Source organism: Phalacrocorax aristotelis, chromosome 14, assembly GCF_949628215.1.
Source record: "Phalacrocorax aristotelis chromosome 14, bGulAri2.1, whole genome shotgun sequence".
NCBI classification, from domain to species: domain Eukaryota; kingdom Metazoa; phylum Chordata; class Aves; order Suliformes; family Phalacrocoracidae; genus Phalacrocorax; species Phalacrocorax aristotelis.
This window is the reverse complement of record NC_134289.1, coordinates 3,614,673-3,627,875: the sequence shown is the minus strand read 5'-3', so window position 1 is coordinate 3,627,875 and position 13,203 is coordinate 3,614,673. Positions and strand designations below refer to the sequence as shown.

General features: G+C 42.7%; 1 protein-coding gene across 5 annotated transcripts in view; it reads right to left on the bottom strand.

Moving 5' to 3' along the window:
- Positions 1-13,203, bottom strand: part of MICU1 (mitochondrial calcium uptake 1) — a 110,790-nt gene that overhangs the window by 39,859 nt on the left and 57,728 nt on the right. For all 5 annotated transcript variants that reach the window (XM_075109378.1, XM_075109381.1, XM_075109377.1 and 2 more), the window contains 2 exons: positions 12,133-12,247; positions 1,379-1,461 (listed from right to left, as the gene is read on the bottom strand). In XM_075109378.1, the coding sequence (XP_074965479.1) occupies positions 1,379-1,461; positions 12,133-12,247 (198 nt within the window). The remainder of the gene's footprint in view (positions 1-1,378; positions 1,462-12,132; positions 12,248-13,203) is intronic.

Sequence of the window (13,203 nt, the reverse complement as noted above, 5' to 3'; positions counted from 1 at the left end):
ATTGGAGTTAAACATACTCCCATTCTCCTAATAGTCCAAAATTTGCATCTAAAAATGTCCAGTTAACCAGATATATTACACAGCTCTAGACAAAACTCATAATAATGACATCATACCCACAGGCAATAATTTAAAGAGGGTGACAGCAAAAGATTAGAAGGAGGGAATTAATTTAACAGACCTGCTTTGCCACTAGTTCTTCTCTTTTATATCAAGTGCCCCAAGCATGACCTCTTACAGACTCTTTGAAGTTAACTAATCATTCGATCAAATGAAGAGTGAGAACTTAACTAGATTATTCAGGGCTGCTTTGTTCTTGGGTATCAGTTACACAGCTTTTCACCGTCTCCGAACACGTACGTCCTCCAGCATAACAAAACTACAAGGGCAGGTTATTTTTTTGCCCACAGAGTCTCACTTCCTTTGCCCAGAAGCAGCAGCTTTCACTTGCCCATTAAACATACAGCCCCGAGGGACGCGAGGTCACAGAAGTGCCAGGGCCACATGAATATTAGGTAGATGAGTGGTGTATTTCCTCTACCTTGTTCTATGGTACCAGAGGTGGTGACTCCTCAATCCAACCACCCAGTTCCCTTCTTTGCAAAAGCATTTACCTGCCCTCTCGCAAGCAGCGCACACGGAGCTTCGCTAATATACAGGAACTTTAGGATGCTTATGAGTTTCCAAAGCCTTAAGGCTGTTTCCTACATAGGCAAGAAAACCATACGCTTCTGCCTGGGGAGGTCAGATCTCTTCCCCACTGACAGCTCAAGTCTTCAATCTATTCCCACTCTAACACACTCACAAGCCATAGCTTACAGGAGGTTCTCACCACTACCAAGCATGCAGGCTAAGCTCATTAAAAAGCCTGCATCAAACTCCCTGCTGATGAAATCTTGTAAGTAGGGGAAAGAAAACAATGAAAATACACTCTCAACAAACACATTTTTAGATTGCATTGAAATAAAAGGCTAAATTCTTCTTTGAAGCAGACCTGCCCTGGCTGTTCTCTGAAGACAAACAAAATTAAGGAATGCAATAAAAGCTGTGGAAGAAAGTAGGATCAAAATCTTACGACACCAGTACAGTGAAAAAAATTCTTTATCTGCTTTGGAAGTGACATCTTGTGAAGATACCTTGTTGACAAAGTCACAGGAAATCAGAGTTTATACTTAGAGTTTTCCTGGTTGAATGAAAAATTATGTCTTGAAATGCCCAATAAAAAAAAAAAGCAGGCACTGAGCAGCACAGCAGAGTATAGAAGGAAGAGATGTAAACCACCAGCAGCCACAAATATAAATCACAGTAACATTGTAGAGGAGGGCTGCACTTATGACTGAGATGCCGTAGCACTAAGTCAACACGTTGTTCAACTTGCCTGCTCAAACTCTTCCATGTCCACCTCGCCGTCACCGTTCAGATCAAACATCTTAAAGGCGATTTCGAAATTCCTCTGGGGAGCTACATAAAAAAACAACACACAATAAAAAACAGAGCAGTTAAAAAAAAAAAAGATATAAGAGCTCAATAAAAAAAGTCACAAGTTCAGAATGACACTATCCATAAATAATTTCCCATAATTCTTGCAATTTTAGGAAGAAAATGCACCTCTTGGGAACCTCCAGCTATGAGCTTCACAGTGCTCCTTTTACCAAAGGTCTTGACAAGGAGGTTGGGCAGAGGAGATGTTTCTTGAACAAAACTTATTCCATTTACAGATAGAAAAATCATAAAAACAAGGCACCATCTGATACTTCTCGTGACATTCAACAGAAAATGACGCTGTAGCAAGAGCTCCAACCTGCTCCATACAGTACAGCACCAACTCGGCCAGAGGACGTTCCTCTGGCGTTGCAGAGCACGCTGGGCTTTGTGAAGCAGCTGGTGGATGAGGAGCAGACCTGGACTCTGGGTAATTCTCTTCCAGACTCAGCTCTTGTCTCACTGTGCAAATTTAAACAAATCATACCAGTCCTGTCTCAGTCCAGTTACGACACTAAGATAACCCACGAGCTGGAGCTCAGCAGCTGAGGCGCACCCGAGACGGCACGGTACCTTATTTTTCATTGCATTTAGTCTATGTTGTCACAGTTTATTTAGCCAGAACTCCACGAACGCATCACTTCGCAGCCACCCATCACAGCAAAACCACACTCTTTCCGCTGCATCCCACCAAAGAATTTCAGTACATTTACATTTTGGGCTCTGTAACCCATCACCATTTAAAGCTACAACATAGCAGCACAATTTTTTCCCAAATTAAGCTAATATATGAGAATTTATCTTGCTCCGCTACTTTCAAATACATACCACCTACAGAAATTTTGGTGTTTGCTGGGATTTCTAGGGAATCCTCCAGGCTGTAACTAGTGCTTAGGTCGACGTCTTAAGTGATCAGTCAAAATTTAACCTCTTTTTTTGTTCTGAGGATGGCTCTTCCCCACCCATATCTGGCAGCAGGACGTGGATCACTGGTGAGGCTCATCCCCCTTCAACCTCATCTGTTGCAATCACCTTTTAATATCTATTGTGGATGCTCAAAAAGCAATGAGCTTCTGCAACCAGCATTCTGCGCTAAGGCATCTCCCAGATCTGGGTGGGAGGGGGACTGCAAAGAGGAATCACTCAGATGAAAAGAAATTAATATGGAATTAACTGAACAGGATTTTGTACATTAGTTACAGCTTCAGTTTAGGGCCACAAGACTTTTACATCGTGTTTTCCCCTTGCTATAATAAACTGTAGCACTTTATCACTAAAAGATTCAGCTAACGTGTTAATGAGATCACTTTTTCCAATCACTTTGTGCCTGAAACAGATGTATTACAACATTAAACTCGATGGCAGGAACGGCCTGTCACTAGCTGCTTGATATATACAGCACATACCCTCCTGCCATTATGATGCCTGGATTTCCAATTTCCTCATGCCAATTATTCGGGCTTTAAATTCCAAACACCACGTGCATAAAGCCGTGTCTCCTGTAACCACGGCAAATGGTCAGCAGCGCACGGTGGGTTATTTCCTGCACAACCCCGCAGCAGAAGCGATGCCTCCGCCCAGCTTCTCTGCCCTGCCTGCTGGGATGGGGATGCTCTTCATCCCTCGTTATTTCAGTGTCAGCTGAGACGTACTCGGGTGGATTGGTTGTCCCCAACACCAGCGTCATAATCTCTTCAACAATGCAATCTAATTAAAGGGATTTATACAAAAAGCCTCCTCTGTATCCATCCATCATTTCCAGTGATTAATTCCCCATTTCCTTGAGAGCAACATTATTAAGCACCTTCCAACTATCTTCCTAACATTTAAATAACACATCCAATTTTATTCACTTTAATTGCACATACTGCTTTAAAAGCCTGGGTGCAATTTCTCCTTATTAGCCCCCAAAATCTAGCGGAAGAGTTGTTTCCTCTATGAGGAAATAGGGGACTATGCAAAGCTGTAATCTAGTTACAAGATGCTAGAAAAAAAGAGCAAGTCATACATCTCATCTTTCTTCCTCCATTTTCCCTGCCAGGGTAAAATGATGCATATTCTGAGATTGGAAAATTTGTTAATGCTTGTTAAAAATTGGTGTTTGGGTTTTTTTTTTACCCTTCTAAGGAAATACATAATACCTTGTCCCATTTGCGCAAACACAGGATGAACAGAGAAAGCAAGGTACTTAACTTACCCCTTGCAAAGTCCGTTTCCTTCCTTTCCCTTCTCCAAATACACATTTTCAAGAGCAGTTTATCAAGGCCCCAGAGGAGAACGTCACTTACAAAATTAAAATGAACAGTTCAGCATCAAAAATCTGCAGGGTCAGTGTTTTCTAAGGACAAGGAAGGAAGGTGTCTTTAAATGGGCAAATTTAATTACTTTGTTCCTTTAGCTAATAAGCAACACAGCCCATTTCTTTCTCTGATCTGCATATCTAACTCCAATTACTTGAAACGACACTTAAATCCCACAAATGTGAATCCAAGCCAAGAAAACGAGAGGGCACCAAAGACAATTAGCTCATCCCGCTCCTGCTCAGGAAGAAATATTCATTAAGATATATGTCCCTGATCTCCGGGCAGCCTGAATTTACTGGTCCCGAGTGAGATGATTTCTGCCTCTCCTCTTGGGCATGATGTTTCTGACCAGGATTTATGGGGGAAGAGTCATTCCAACGGCAGCTAACCCCCACCTTGCCCCATTACCTGTGGTTACATCAGCCTGTACGACCTCCATTTCTCTTTTTCATCTTGTGCTTATACATTTCAGAAGCTTGCAGACCATGAGAGCAGCAGATACTGCTTTGCCTAGCTAAGCTTAGCCTTCCCCCCGCCTTTTATTCTGCCCTGCAATTTTACCGTTCTCGACTGCAGCTTCTCTAAACTTCCCCACTGCCTCCTTAACTAAGATGGCTCAAAATGAACACAATTCTCCTTCTGCAATGGTTATCAAAACCATTTAAAGGACTGTTTGCTTTTCATACAGCACAATATCTGTCCTGACAAGGGAAAACCACTCTTGGATTTCAAAGTGGTGAGCTGCATTTCCAGCTCACTCTGATTTTGTGAGCTATCTCCTCACTATCCTTTTTGACATTCTTCTGAATCAAGATTTTTCATTGCAACTAATTTCCCTTGGGCAACAAGTCAGGAACTGGTCAGAGCAGCCACAGTGTCTTTTTCTAGCTTTATTTCTAGTCTTCAGGTGTCCAGCAGGGTACAACAGCTTCCTAATGATTCCTCTAAATCATTAACACAGATGAAAACACGGTACTGGAGCCCACACCAGAACCAATTCGCGAGTTATCTATTCCCTGCTTTGAGATATATGCAAATATATCTAGAAAGATCAGGTTGAAATTATTCTGTAGATCCATAGCTCTACACACTAAATTGCTTTTCCAACTCACCTGGGAGACAGTGCAAAGGGCAACTAATATTTTTCCTGACTCATTCGGGAACAGAAAGGCAATAAGGAAACCGAAAGCCACACACAGCAGTGTTACAAAGACAACAACCTCACTGGACAAACGGATAAGGAGCAGCAGCACTGCCCCCATTGACAAACCCACCCATCCATCAGCATAAAGCCTCAGGGAACCTCTGAGGCATTAGGTGGGTTGATTAGGGATCTTTAAGCCAATTAGGTCATTTTTAAACTATTTTGATTTATTCAATGGACCAATTTGCACCACTCAATTGCTCTTTATTGCCATTTACTCTCACCAGATGCAATACATTCTGAAAGACAATGAATGCTCACTGATGAGAAAGGCCACATTTTACTATTTTTGCCCTCATTTGATCTTCTCTTTCCCCCAAACTCAAGGCTCCAGGCTTGGAGTTACGTCTCAACAAGTCTTTCCCAACTCCTGTTGCAACTCATGCAGTACATGGCTACAGTCACAAAAATAAAGTGTCTGCAGAGCATCCATGTCAACTGGAGGTACCGCATTTTAGGAAAATCATTTTGAACACACTTAGGAAAATAAACCTTGCTCCCTTCAGATGTAGATGAAAATTCCTTTGTCTGAATTGAAACATAAAGCAGCTCAGGACTTCAATATCCATCCTGAAACCTAGTAATTCCCCAAGCAAGTCCAGTGTGGGACAAACGAACAAGCATTCAGCTGGGGAGTTACTTTAAGAAAAACTAGTCATTAGGAGTTAAATATCTTGTGATTGCTTCTTCTCCATCTATACCAAAATTAAGAAAAATGTATGTACAAAGACCATAGTGCCCTGAAGCTGAAAAAAGAAAAATCCTCATAATCAACCTAAAATTAACACAGTCCTCCTAAGGTAGAGACAGATTTTCATCTAGAGAGATGGCTCTGCAAAGCCCTGCAGCTTTAATATTTTTTCTTTTCCTTTTTTCAGGCCAGAACTTTAAAAACGCTTACCTTATTCCTCCAGCCAAAGATTAATCAAGATTTTTTTTCTCCCCTCCTTAAGTTAAATGAATCAGCATGGTCATTATTCTGTCTGAGTGGTATTGGAGCCAAGAAATTTTTCTGTATGTGTTTGAATTGGAACATTTCTGTCTGAAGGGAAGAACTGGGGTCACACATGATCTCACCCTTACAAGACCACAGCCAGCAGCCCAGCACTGGTATCTAGTTCATTGTAAGCGACTGCACTGGTAACAGGGAAGAGCTAGATGATGCACTTCCACATATTACATCTTCAAATACTGTAATATTTTTTGGAGAACAGACTTACAGCCTTACGGGGAAGCAACTATACATAGAATAGAGATGGCTGAGCCCCACCTGCAATAAATGGGGGGATGGGACCAAAATGTTAAAATGTCCTGATGTTGCAGATACTTTCCTTCCAAATTATTCCACTATTTCAGAAAACGAATCCAAATCCCATCAACTTTTCTTTTGTTAATGAACTCAGAAGTGTAAGTAACGGGCAGCTAAAATAACCAACTCCACAGCATGGATACTGAGCCACAATATCATCAGTTTTAAAGGTAAAATATCCTTAGATAGCTAAGGGTTATTTCTTATCACAAGGAATAATCAGAATTACCTCTGAAACAATGCAGATGCATCATTTTAAAACCTAAGTACACATGCCCCACTAAAATACAGACTTCAGTTTTAAAGCAGTCGAACACCCAGAAAATCAAGTCTTCATTCGATTTTCAAATTCCAGTTAAAATCTAAAATATAATGCTGCTTTCACAAGTGGAAAACAGGTCTTTCATACCTGGTAGAAGGACACCCTATTTCTATTACTGGCACGTGTTTGGGATAGGTGTTATTTCCCAACAGCATGAGCTGGATCGCGTTGGCTGGACCGTCCTGCCTGGCTCACCGGTGCAACTCCACACACAGGGAAAGGGATAGTAAGTGGCTGATAAGGAACCTGCCATCATGTAAAGTAAAAACACCACCACTACTAATAGTAAAAAAAGCCCTATACAACCTAGATGAAGAGAAATGAAGTTATTGTTAGGTCTTCGTTCTAAATCCATGCTGGAGGTTCACATGCCTGAACCCAGGCTCACGTGGATTCAAGCCCTACTTGAGCACCAAGCTCCGAGGCTCCTGAGCTGCACGTGCCCACGTTGCCACCAGAAACAGAGAGAGGTGCCCATCAGAAAGCAAAGAAGGGGTTAACTAGTACAGCTGATGGGTAAAACCCAAAATAAACCGTCGTCTTGTACAGAAATGCATGGATCGGACACATGCATAAGGAACAGCTGAAGGATGTGGTACATGAACAGATGCTCCGATCCACCCTTTGGAAAGCTGTACCATGAGAACGTGCCACCTTCAGATACAGAAATTCATACCAAGCATGCAGTACGCTTCTCCTTACAGTGATGCCCCAGGTGACCCCATTTTTAACCTTTCTCTTATTTAAAAAATTTTTTAAAAATCCATTAAAGAAAAAACTTATTGCTGTTCCACTTTTCTGTTTTGCTTGTTAAAGAGACTGTAATTTTGACACCATATTTTGTATTCCCGTTTTAATGTCAATAACAAACGTACACCTCAGTTTCAGCGATTTGAGAGAACGTTGACAGCGCCTCAGCTGGAGTACAAGTCTTACTTTCAACAACTTCTTGTCAGTCCCCACACGACCCACAGAGCACTGCTGGAAATCAAGATTCCCTCTTAAACACCTCTCTGAAATAAGGACCTGAAAACAAGCTGTGGAAACAGCAGCTCCAGACAATGACCATTAGAAGCTGCACTCTCCCAGGAACCCCAGGGAAAAAGGACACCTCAAACCTGTGCAGGTTCTGGGATGGTGCTATGAGCAACACAAAATAACTCTATTTCCTAATTCTATAGAAATAATCATGAGTAAACTTCTGGAACTTCTCAATGAGGCTAACAAGTGCTGCATGCAGAATGGTCCTTCCCCGCTGCAAATTTACTGTCCTCTGCAATGCAGGAGGTTGGTGGAGATCCATCAGCCCACTGCACCATGCAAATGCAAGGGACGAAGGGATGAAAGAGAGAAAGACCAAGTGAAGTCTGCAGGCGCAGAGGCTGGTAGAGCACCCCATGCCCTAACATCAGTTTGCAAACCAGAGAGGTCAAGACCTGCTTGCGAAGACCCCAAACTGCCAACTGCAGCAACCTGTCCCGTTTTTCTGTCCTCCCGTCCTTCAGCACGGTTACCAGCCCGGGGCAGAAGTGGGACGCTGAGCCAAAGTGTTCTCGGTCTGCTCATGCAACCAGGCCCATGTTCACAAGTTGGGAGAGGATCTCTCTGCTGCTCACACACACCTTGGAAATCCCACACAGCAGCGGCTGGGCTGCCAGAAAGGAATTGAAGGCATCCCTGCACCACAGAGTGTGGATGAGACAGTCCCACGTATATCCATGTAGGTAAACAGAGGATCTTGAAAGTTTAAAGATAAAATCAGCATGAAAAGGACAACAAAAATATTCCTATAAACTCAAAGCAACCTTGTATCTCCTTTTCTTGTAGAAATGAGCCCTTAGCGAATGGCACTTAGTGCTGCTTTGCAGGAGTAAAACACCACTGGTATGGTGGTAGTCTCACTCATGACAGGGAGGAGGCTGCCATGAAGACATCATGTCACCCAGCAATATATTTTCACAGTGACCACAGGACAAAGAGACGCTGGAGATCACATCGCGGGCACGCAGCGGTGCGGGAGAGCACGCCGTGCCGCCTCCATCGCAGGGACCTGCGCAGCGCTTGAGATCCAGCCATAAAATCATTTCCAGAGCTAGATGGTTTGGGATTTATTTTCCACACAGGGGAAAAAAAATTAAAAGGTCAGTCCATCCCAGGTGAGAATACCCATAAGGGATGGCAACACACTGCGCTCTAGAAAGAGCCCGCAGGAGATGGGGGAAGGAGCTGCAGATCTGCTACGAGGGCCCTGGCAAGAGAATAATTCCTTTGGCTTGAGCCAATGCTCCTCCAGGAGGAATAAATTCAGATACAGAGACAGTCCAATTATGGAAACAACACCGACTTATTCTTTTATGTCTAGCTCCCTTCAGTATCCACTAATCAAGTCGGAATTAGCGCGCCTGGACAACGTACCGCATTTACTCTGAAATTGCAGCTGCTCACGATGGAGAAGTTCCTTCTCCCCTTCCTCCACCTGTTCTGCAAGTCAAAAGCAAAAACCACTTCGATTTAGGAAAGCTAAGACATTGCTTCCCCATAACATTTGACGGACCCAGGGGAAATGCCATAGACATTTTTCTTAGCCCGTACTTTGCTTCTCTTTCTAGCTCTGTCCCAGAACACCAGGAGCAAACGGGGTACCCCCCCAAGGCCACTCAGCCCTCATTGCCTTTAACAGAAGGCTGACTTTCTGAAGTACTTAAATGCTATTTAATTAGTTGTTTAAAAAATACATTTTCACAGAAACACAGCAACTGATGAGAACAGGCAGTGCTAGAGCAATAAATCACTTGTAAATAAAATACGGTGACAGACTTCATTTTCTGTGCAATATGCAAGCAGCTCGCTGCGAGCAACATAAAGATGAAGCCTCCAGCCCTCTCCCCTCCTCTCCCTCCCTGGCAGCTGCCATGCAGTCCGCACTTCAGAGGAAACAACTCAAGTGAGCTTCAGCTGTAGCTGCAAAGACAAATTAAATTAAAAGCTTTGGGAAGCACTCTCAAAGCCCAGCAGCGCTTTTCGTAGAGCCAAGAAGACGGGAAGGAGCCGTCTCAGCAGACTTGCTGGGCACGACCCTCCCGAGGGGCACAACAGCAAAAAGCCCTTCGGGTTTCTTATTTGCAGAGGTTATCATTGATCAGTTCGGAGTTCAATAAGCCAGACCAGACCACGACTGATCTCTCCCCATCACTTGTGAGCACAGCCGAGGAGCGCCTCTCCCTCCTGCCTCCCTCCCCCAGATCCGATCTCACACTCCCCTTCTGATTATTCTGCTTCAGTGCTCAACATGCCACCTTCATTTCTCAATATTTAGTGGCCTTTAGCTAGCTGATGTAATCTACAGCTCTCTCTTGTCTGGATACCTTAAGGTTTGGGTTAGTTGAACAACACAGTGAGAAAAGTGATATTGAACTGCCAGGTTTAAGATGCACTTTCCTCATTCTATTTTGTATATTTCCCAGGGAAAAAAAATAATGAGAAACTACTGGATTCCTGCAAGGTGATGTTTGTTAGTGGGAGAGTAAACCAGCGTGACATAACAGTGAATTTTCTGTCTAGCCACAGGGCAAGGTTTGTTTGGGAGTTTTAATTTTATAAAAGCAAATGCTGTAAAAAGCCAAAACTCTTCCTCTGGGGAATCACCGTGTGACAGTAGCTCCAGAGACATTCCTCCATCTTCAATAACCATTCAGCAAAATCCCAAAATACCTAAAAGTCAGCCTAAAAGTCCTGGAACACTTTTTTCTTCCCTCTTTTTTTTGTTTTTCCTTTTTGAAAGCCCCTGCCTTACCCACCCTTCACATCATTCCTCAAAGCACACACCACCCAGTCCTGTCTCCTCTTGTTAGTCTGATGCCCCAGTAATTGTGAACACATTAAAAGCCCAAGAACAAGAGGAAAAAAACCTGTCCCTCCTGCATAGCCCTCTCAAAACAAGGCTGGCTGCTACTCTAACACAAGGTGGTCCTTTCTATTTTATTCTCACAGCAAAGAAATTAAACCAAAGCAAGAACAATTTCTGTTACTGCTGCCTGTGGAAACCCATGAAATTAATTTTGCACTCTGCATACTCAATTAGGGGGTTGTTCACCACCAGCAGAGCCATAAAGCCAAGGGCACGAGCATTTTCTCAGCTACATTCAGTAATGCGATTGAGAGTTCTTTGTCACCTGTGGAGACAGATTAAAAGCCCTCGCCACACAAGTGAAGATACCTTAGGTAATTTCAGCACAGGCTAGACTAATATAAGAAAGGAACAGAAAAAGTCTTAAGAATCAGTTCTGAGACTCAAGTCACACAGAAAAGCAGATTAAAATCATAACGCAAATTCCCTGGCTGGAACTAGCTTTACCTCTCAGGGTCTGTTTTAACCACGTCCGTCTGACAACAAACAAGACCTTGAACATTGTTTCCCCCCAGTAATAAACCTTCAGTAAATGAAGAGCTGCCTCTTTCATTTGTCAGTGTTAGAGCATGCAAGAACGGGGCGGGGAGGCGGGGGGAATAAAGCACCTGCTGCTTTTACAAAACATCAGTGAATTACCCAGCTAACTGCCTGAACAGCACAGAGCAGGTAGCGATGGGGGTCTACAATAAACTGGGAAGCGTCCAGCTTTTTATCATCATGAAATAGATACTTACATGATTAGATGGCCACGTTTTCTCTTTTTTTTTTTTAGTCTAAAAATAGAATGTCTCAAGCTTATTTGCACAGTCGCATATTCTTTACCCCACATTTTCTAACAGGGCTGAAAAATAACTGGAATTTCTGTTGTCTTGTTTGTGATGCAGCACCTTCCAAGCCGCTAGAGAAGCTCTGCAAATGAGGCTCTGAGCTTGCTTTCCCCATGAAGAAAGTCTAGAAATGCCGTTTGACATTACCAAAGGCTTCAGTTTCAGTGTTTCTTGCCAACAAATCAAACTCTTAAGTGCCAGCACTTCAAGTGCAGAAGACTGCTGGAACAGCTTAGCACATCACAGAAATATCACAAACACAAGTGAAGAGCAGCAGGGTGAAAAGACAGAAGGTATCTAATGATACTTGTTGAAGTGTACACAGCTTAACCTCTCCACTCTTCAGATTACATCGCACACAAGCCTGAGCTTACCCAAGGGAAAATACACCTGGAGAAGAGAGTCTGAACAGCCTTGTAACCAGTGAAGAGCTGGAAAGCAATATTAATCCAAACCCAAGAATATCGTACGAACACAACTCAAGAACACATCTCCATTTACAGTTGTGAAGAGCAGGTGAAATGACTCATTTAAAAAAATTTTTGCCACATTTTATAGTAAATCTTCAGAAGTCACTGATCTGCTTATCTTTCTGAACCCGTGGAAGTGAAATCTAAACCAGATGAAGCAAGAGCAATTATTCACTCAAGTTGTGTTTCAAGCAATCAAGAATTCCTTTTAGGGAAGTGTATGTAGACAATAGCAAACTCATTGCTTGTAAACCTTCAAAACATAAAAAAGTAGCAATTGCAGAGATAAAAAAAACCCTACTTACTGGAAAGGACTGTCGTGAGGAAGATGTAGTCAGAAAAAGAAATGAGTCCGCATTCTCCAAGTGCATAAAATATGCTGTCTTCATCGGCAAACTTCTCTCGCTCCTGGGATAATTTCTATTTATTCGTCCAACCCAAACCCCAAAAAGAGAAAATAAAGCAATCAATTAAATAGAGACACAGAAGGCTTTATTTGTATCCTTACCACCAGCAAGCCATTCCACATACACACACCCCTACTATCTCCATTCATATTCTGTGGACCTTTTCCAGCCTTCAAATCTGTCAGAAATGCTCTGCAAAGGTCAGTGCTTCCCCATCTTAAACCAGGGGTAAGGAATTGCACAACAGTTAGTTGTTTTAGCCTAGCTGAAATACAGATAAATAAAACTAAATCCATTTTGCTTAAAAAAGTCTGAATCTGAGAGATCAGTGTTATGAAAATCCAATTTTTTAACAGAGGAATCAAAAAGGAAATTATATTTCATTAATAGCATTTTAGTTACATGATGTTGTAGCAGTAGCCAAGAAAGAACTATTTCACATGCATGTAAAGTATGATGAAAGTTACAAAAAGGCGTTGCTTTCAGAAGCGAGTCTGGCAAGCTCACTAGGAGGACCAAGACCGCTACCGATCTCACACTCTCTTTTGCTCCAGTTCTTTTTCAACACCTTGTTTTAATAGAAAATACCACATGTGTTTTATCAGCTAATCTCCCTTACTAAGCTAAAAAAGTGCCTTTGATCTGTTGAAAATTCAAAGACTGAAAAGGATCCGTAAAACTGTTAGGAAATCCACACCGGTGACCCATTCTAAGAACGCAGCCGGGGGAGACACACACGTGCACGGAGGACAACGAAACTGATATAAAGGAGAGTAGGGGTGGATGAGGTTATTCCACAGAAGCCAGGTCATGCAAGCACAGAAGCATGGTGAAAGCAAGGCTGAATTTAGGAACGGTTTTAGGAAAAACCACTGACAAAACACCACCACACGAGGGTCCAGCTACACAACTGTCCCCCACTGTTACCTCTGTCTAGCGAAGATCCCATCATATACAAGATAAAGGAAA